This window comes from Convolutriloba macropyga, chromosome 11 (genome assembly GCF_964194025.1).
Source record: "Convolutriloba macropyga chromosome 11, txConMacr16.3, whole genome shotgun sequence".
Lineage (NCBI taxonomy): Eukaryota > Metazoa > Xenacoelomorpha > Acoela > Convolutidae > Convolutriloba > Convolutriloba macropyga.
Window position 1 is genome coordinate 24,904,825 of NC_134478.1, and position 7,281 is coordinate 24,912,105.

At 34.7% G+C, this 7,281-nt stretch overlaps 1 protein-coding gene across 2 annotated transcripts; it reads left to right on the forward strand.

The window, feature by feature from the left end:
- The first annotated feature begins 443 nt into the window (after positions 1-443).
- LOC142349595 (uncharacterized) lies at positions 444-4,982 on the forward strand. 2 transcript variants are annotated; one of them, XM_075401276.1, is made up of 2 exons: positions 444-546; positions 3,910-4,982. In XM_075401276.1, the coding sequence occupies exon 2, from the start codon at positions 3,922-3,924 to the stop codon at positions 4,912-4,914; it is 993 nt and encodes a 330-aa protein (XP_075257391.1). In that variant the 5' UTR covers positions 444-546; positions 3,910-3,921; the 3' UTR covers positions 4,915-4,982. The 2 variants fall into 2 exon arrangements, with proteins under 2 accessions (XP_075257391.1, XP_075257389.1); XM_075401274.1 differs by having other exon boundaries at positions 450-623.
- The last annotated feature ends 2,299 nt before the right edge of the window (positions 4,983-7,281 follow it).

Sequence of the window (7,281 nt, forward strand, 5' to 3'; positions counted from 1 at the left end):
CTTTAAGAATGCGTTTGTGTCTCCAAAAATTTCTAATAGTTTTCGAATGTCATTGTCACTTTGGTGATTGAGCGATTTGTATCGCGAGAGCATTTTGCAACTCATAGCATCCTTTCAACGAACCTGGCATTATCTACTATCTATCAAAATAAAGAATCTCAAGATAAGAAAGCAACGTTGCAATACCTCAAGGCCAACATACCGGCACAAATGTGAGCAGAAAACAGAGGTATCAAAAGCTAATATAAAAATAGCTTTTAGATGTCCACTTTTCAAAGGGAAAACAGATGATGCGAATTGCTCTGAAGTCTTTTGATGTTTCCTTTATACTGTTTAGTTTTCAACATTCGCACACCTGAAATGCACACAGAAATCTATTTACCTCTTTATTGAATTTTGAGCTCTCTTTTTATGTTTGAAAGCTAAATTAATTGCTTTAATACTTTCCTTTTTACTATTCGCTTCAAAAATCACTAACTGCTCAGTTTTGTTTCATTTTTTCTCCAAATTTAGTAAATCAAAATTAATTCCACAACAAAGTTGTAAGTAAGCAGTTCAGCTCAAAACTTGCGATCCTCGAGATTTCAGCGCCTTCAACGTATATATTAATCACAAAAAAAAACGTAAGAACTCAGCCTTGAACCAAATTTTTACCGCAAATCGGCAATACCCCTACTCGGGCTTAATGTATTGTCCAACAATGACTAATAATTTTTTTCAATCGTTTCGAATGCTTTTTTGCCTGTTCTGACTGTCCAAAAGATTACGAAAGGAAAATGACATAAGGAACCGAAATATAAGGTTTATGCTACCTCCATAATCCTTCCCGGTCCTGATATAAAACTATTTTTACGTCAATTCAGCTTTACCGACGCGGCAGAAAAAAGTAAAAGGTAATTTGCTGAGGTAATGGATCAGGATTTTCGCTTGAATAGAAATTAATCTTTGCTGAGAAATTTTGCAATCACGCTGATGGCCCGACAAGTCAAATACACTCTAAATCTCTCGTGTGCAATCACACGATTTGTTTCTCCTGTAACGAAGAATCACACAATTTTTCGTGTGAAAAATGCCAGAAATTTTTCCTCGTGCGATCAATAATTACACAATTTCTCGTGTGAATGAGCGCATTAGGAAAATTGCCAATTTTTATGTGAATTTACGCAATTTTTCCCACTAAACACCCAAAAAATCATGTGCGATTACATGAACAATCGTGTGCTTTTACATGAGAAATTACACAAAAACTCTCGCGAATTGCATGAAAACTCGTGAAGGTCAACGAAAGAGATTCTTGTGATTTTACATTAGAAATCATGTATTAAAAAATTTCTCATGTGTGTCATCTTACTTGGAAAAGTTGTGCAATATGATACATAATTTGAGTGTACTGAATTCTTGCAAGGTGTCACGCAAATAACAAGAGTGCTGAATAGATGAAGCTCATATCACAAAAAATTAAGTCTTCAGTACCGATTAAATAGAAAAATTCGATTGAGCAACTAATTATTTCACTTTAGAATGGCACCAAACATTGCAACCATGTTCTTGTTCTCAAATTTATTTTAAGAAGCTCAACAATATGTGTTCAACAATTTTTGTCTTACGTGTTTCGTCTCACTAAATTTTTTGCTGATAGTGTTTGGCTGTGTCACACTGTTTAATTTCCTTAAATCTTGTGGGAATGACAGAATCAAAAATGGGTTCATATTTGTGCTCATCATTGTTGCACACACTTTTCCTTTAAGAGTTTTTTCTCCTATTGAATTTTTAATACATCCATTGTTGAGGCAAACAATAATGTCTGCTGACTTATTCTTTTAAACAATGACAAATGCGGACAGTTTTTTCAACTGTAAAAAGTAAAACTGCTGAACTCATGATAGCGGTTGAACAAATAATAAATAGTCATATCAAATTAAAAAGTCTTCGAAAACTCATATATCATGAGAATTTACATTAAAATGTTATCAAATTTTTTGATTTCAATTATAAATGATCAAATTGGGTCATCTGTAACCGTTTTCATTAGACCAAAAATTTATACGGCTTTTCATGGTATCAGAAACTCGGCTTTATTTTTATTTTCAACAAATTTTTAAAGTATACTTTGATCAAATGTGATTTCAAAAATTGATAAACAATTTTTTTCTGATTCTGAAACAATCAGAGCACATATTCAAAAGAAAATATTTCTTTGAGCACATGTTTAAAAGTTAAAATTTTGAGGAAAAGAAAAAATTTTATGAGACTTATATACACTAATGAGGTTTGAAAAAGATAGCACTCATGCATGACCTTTTTAGAAAAATTGTATACTCTTCAAAAAATTTTCGAAAAATTTTAAACTCATGCTGTTTCCATTAAAATTTCATTCAACCCTTAAGACCAATATTCAAAAATTTGGATATTTATTTTGTGAAACAAAAATTAGCGTCCTCTTATGCTTTTTGTATTATAAAAGTGAAGTAAAACTTTTGTTTTATTACCTTCAGAAGCAGAAACTAAGTGTTCCTTTTTATTTCATTTTATACTCTATACTGAGGCTCAGAACTCGTTGCTTATTGGACCAAGTTGTAAGGTAGTTTCAAATTTTGTTGTTAAGTAAATTGAAGTAAAATTTTAAGTAAACAGGTTTGTTTTTCATAAAAATGCCCGTCTAAAGTCTCTTCTGGTGTATTTGGTTCCTTAAACTTTTTTGTTGTGGGGGGGGCAATGTGAAATTTTGTCCGTAATTAAAAATAATACCAAAAATGAGTTTTGATTCGTTTTCTTTCTTAAATATTTTATATTTGGAAAAATGCAGTTTAATTAGATTTTATTTATTGGAAAAAATTTGTTGATTATTCTTCATAAAAATTAAGAAATGAGATATACAATATCCACGCGCTATTTTTGCTGATCATCAGATTTTGCTATATTTGTTCGAGTTTGCATTCTGTCGCTCTCTCATTGCATAATTTTCCTCGCAAATGTGCCACACGCTTTCTTTTCTTAAAAACAGCCAGTCAAGATTTTGCAAGATTCTGCCAGAATCTTGCAAGATGATGCATCGTTACGCAAGAGATTCTTTCAAAATTTTCAAGATATACTATTTGTCTTGCAAGATCATTCAATATGAAATTTTTTTCTGAATAGGTAAACTGGTACAAAATTTAATGGGTTTGAACACGAGCAGCAATCAGCAATTGATGTTTCTGTTGAGTTCCAATAAGTTGTTGAATGGAAAAAATATCTTTGACTAAAAACAGGTCAATAAAAGAATATAACCAAAAATACTAGGAAATAAACACGAAATATTACAAAAAGCTGTAAAAATAAAATAGTTTAACCCTTTTTTTGGTTAGTAAAAGTGAGTAAAAACATTTCTGCTCATATTTTTCTTCTGAAATTTATTGAAAATAAAAACAATCTATATTAGACTCCAGAAGGTTTGCAATACGGCATAAGATTGTGCCCCAAATAGTAGATAATGGAGCAGAATAAAATCTTGAAATTACTAACAAATTTGTATAAGGTTGTTGAATCAAAGCAGTTTTTGTAGTTTAGTTAGTTTTGTAAATTTAGATCGATTTACGTGTTATTTTGAAAGGAAGAAATGCTAAAATTTAACCAATCAGAACACATATTGACAGCAACGAATTTTCAGGACTCTTGCAATATAACATTCCGCTTTGCAAGATCTTGCAACATAACATTCCATTGTGCAAGATCCTACAAGATAACCCTGTGTTCTCAACTAGGGACTGTTCGTTCGTTTATATTTAGCAAAAAGAGATGCTATTTACATCGCATAACCAAGTTCTGTAAATAGATGTTTTGATTTTAAGAACATTTGTTTATCAGGTGTAAGAAATGTTTAGCTTCAGAACTAGCTATCAATTCATTTTCCCGTTTCTCTGTTTTCAGGACTCCCTAATAATGGCCAAAACACTATCACTTGACAGTCGCATCACTTTCATTGAAGCAGTGATTTTTATTGTGACAGTGTTTGAATCATTCCAGGCTGCCGCACATGACCTGGAAAATTCACTAAAACCACGAAATCTGAATGCTTTTTTAAATTCTGCTAAGGATTTGAAATTGCATAGAGGCAAACGAGCGCTGGGCGGTGAACCAATAAACAATTTCAACATTCTCAGCTCCAATTCCGAATCTTCTTGCACATCATTTGCTGTGGCATTAATGTTGAACGGGGAGGTTGTTTGTACTGGGGTTGTTTTGTCGAACATGACAATCGGGACTGCAACCTCTTGTTTTCAAAACAGCGATATAGCCACTGATAGCGTTTTCCTAGCCAGTTACCGCGTAGCCGTCGGAGTTGTTGAAATTGGTCCTGATGCGTGGGAAAACGCTTACCAATTGAAGGACAGAATTCAGATTCTGCCTTTGAACGGTGTCTCAAGTTCACTGGCGCTGGTCTATTTAAAGTCACCATTGCCAATTGAGATTCAGTCGATTCCTTTGATCACACCCAGCATATCATACAGCTCATACTCTCAAAATCCCAGTGAAGCTCGACTTATACTCGGATGGGATCGAACAAACCCAACTCAAACATCGTTGCATCTCAACAAAGCCGAAATTACCAACCCGATAGTTTCCAGCGCATTATGCGCAGATATTGAACTTGTGGAAAATGATCAAAGCAGTGCCATAAAATATCTGAACCAAAAAAAATATGGTTGCATTTGGAGTGGAGCTTGTCCCCGGGATATCGGAGGTCCGATCCTTTACATCAGTGACCCCACAAACGGTGATTCATGTGCCAACATTCACCTGGATGGAATTCTGGTCTACCTTAAAAATCCCAGTTGCTACGGTTATGGAATATCAGTATATGTGAGTATTTTGCCCCACCGTAGTTGGATCGAAGCTCGTATCGAGTTTGGATACTCGACAGTAGTTGAGTAGCTCAGAAGGAAAAAAAGCGCAAAAACTTTATTGGTGGTGGTATTTTGTATTAATTTATCTATACGATATGACCTTTTAAACACAGATTAGTTGAGGCGTGATAACAAAGACGTAAGGAGTGTGACCCAGATTGAGGTCCCAGACGGAATTGAATATGTTCAGACCGAAGATGAGCGAACGAGGGAACGTCTTGCGTAAATTTACATAATCTGGAAACATTTAATAACGCACGAAAGTCTGAACATGGACGCACGAAAGTCTGGACTTGAACGCACATAAGTCTGGACATGAACGCACTGGTTTTTTTTCAGCCTCGTTAGAAAAAAATATCTATCAGATGTCTTATTGCACTCCTACTCTAGAGTACCCACTCAAGTGGCACTCTTCAGTGCTGAAAGCCTAAAAAAATCAAAATCGAGTATTTAAAAACGCACAGTAACCGTTCCAATTTACGTATTAAGCTCGGAAAAACTGAATATAACATAATTTCATTAGACCTAATCAAAAAACCTATCAAATAGTGCGTATTTGTACTTAATAATTTTCGGTTTTTGCCCGGTTTTGTAAGGAATGGTGACCCGCTTGATCTCAAGTATCAAAAATAGTCTTGATATCAGTCCAATGAGCAAGAAGATTTTGCCGTCTAAAAACACTTGTTGCTATGAACGAGCGGATGTTATTACGTTGTTATATAGTTATTTGGCTCCAGAAAAAGACTGAATTGAATCTATATGAAAGAGTGTTTTGATCTTTATTATTGGAACCGCTCCGTTAACGAGCCACCTTTATTCTTATAAACGTATTAACTGTTGTGATAAACGTATTAAATAGAGGCTGTGATTTACTCAAGGAGAACTGATGCAATCAACCAAAACGTCGCTCTGCCGATGTATCCAAGAAAACTGAAGAACAGAACATTTTTCAAACTGTAAATTGATTAGAAGTTTAATTTAGATGGCAGGTTTAAGCACTCTCTACAAGTTTTGGTTTTACAAGCGCATAACGAAGTATTACATTTTAATGGCCATTATTAACACCCAGAGATGTAATTTGGCTAAAGAAAAACATCGATTTTGAAAATCGTTGGTCGAATTTTTAGGAAATTGAGTACAATTGGTCTACTATGGTTTGAGTAACAATAAGTTAACCTCAGGTATGAAAATTTGTGAGAATATAATGCTAAATTGTGCAATTTTGAAAATTTTTGCTCAATTCTGAAGCAATTCCAGAAAATTTTAGGAAATCCTTACCGAATATTGAGGAACCGTACTTTCACGCTTAAGATCTTCCAGTTTAGTGGATTATCGTACCGTTATCAAGACATTGCGAAAAACTTGAACAAAATTAGAAAAAGAATTGGACAAAAGTATAATTTTTTGTCAAATTTGTCAATATCCATTTGATTTCAATTCAAAGTTTTTTCAATAGAGTGAAATTCTATACAGTGAGAACAGATAAGGTATGAAGAAATTCACATCTTCGGTGTACCAAAAAATTTATGCATTTCCATATTTTTCTGCCACTCGTTTCAATACCGTACCGTCCGCGCCTTTTCATTCCGTAAATTTTTAAGCCGCGAGCCGTTTCGTTTTGCATAAACGTCGCTCTACCAAAATCCTGTTTTCCGTTTTCCCGCTTACCTCTTTTTTAGTACGTTGTCATATGTGATGAAGTATGTTTTGTTGTTGTTGCTGGATATTGATTTTGCAAGTAAGCTCTTTAGTTGTTTTGGTTTTGTAACTTTCCAGGATGTGACTTAGTTGATTCAATTTAAGGCTGTATTGTGTCTTGACTTTTTCAAGGATACTCTATTCTGACTTTTCTGTTTTAGTATATTAATTTTTGCTGCTGTTAATTCTTGTGCAACTGTACGGTTGTTAGTTGGTTTGGACCTGTTGCGTTCTAGAATGTGCCTTAAGTTTGTTCTGGAATAAGGTCTAGTAAATTCTTTATATCTATTCATCCTTTCAGAAAATCACTCTGTTGCCGTAAATTTGTTTGTAATTGCTATATTAAGCCCCATAATGACGTTTGCCAGTTCGTCTTTTAGTAGCTTCCATCCTACTTCCTATAGTATGACATAAAGTTGTTCTGGAGTACCGTCTAGACTGTTTGGCTGGGTTTGTTGCTATGATCGGCCACCATAATTTTTCCCCATCTCCTCGCTCGTTGCTTGCTTGTTTCTGTCCGTTTTTTTCTTGTCTTCCAATTTCGTTGCGTGCTATTCGCTTGCCTCCAGTCTGTCCATTTTACCACGCCGTCGTGCGCCCGTCGTCCACTTTTTCCGTTTAGTCTGTTTCATCTTGCGTCCCCTTGTGGGTCGTACGCCGTCCACTTTCTCTTCCCCCGTCCGTTCGTTTCCCATTT

Bases quoted from the DNA above. Each gene is read 5' to 3' on its own strand.
- LOC142349595 (XM_075401276.1), top strand. From the start codon at position 3,922: ATGGCCAAAACACTATCACTTGACAGTCGCATCACTTTCATTGAAGCA.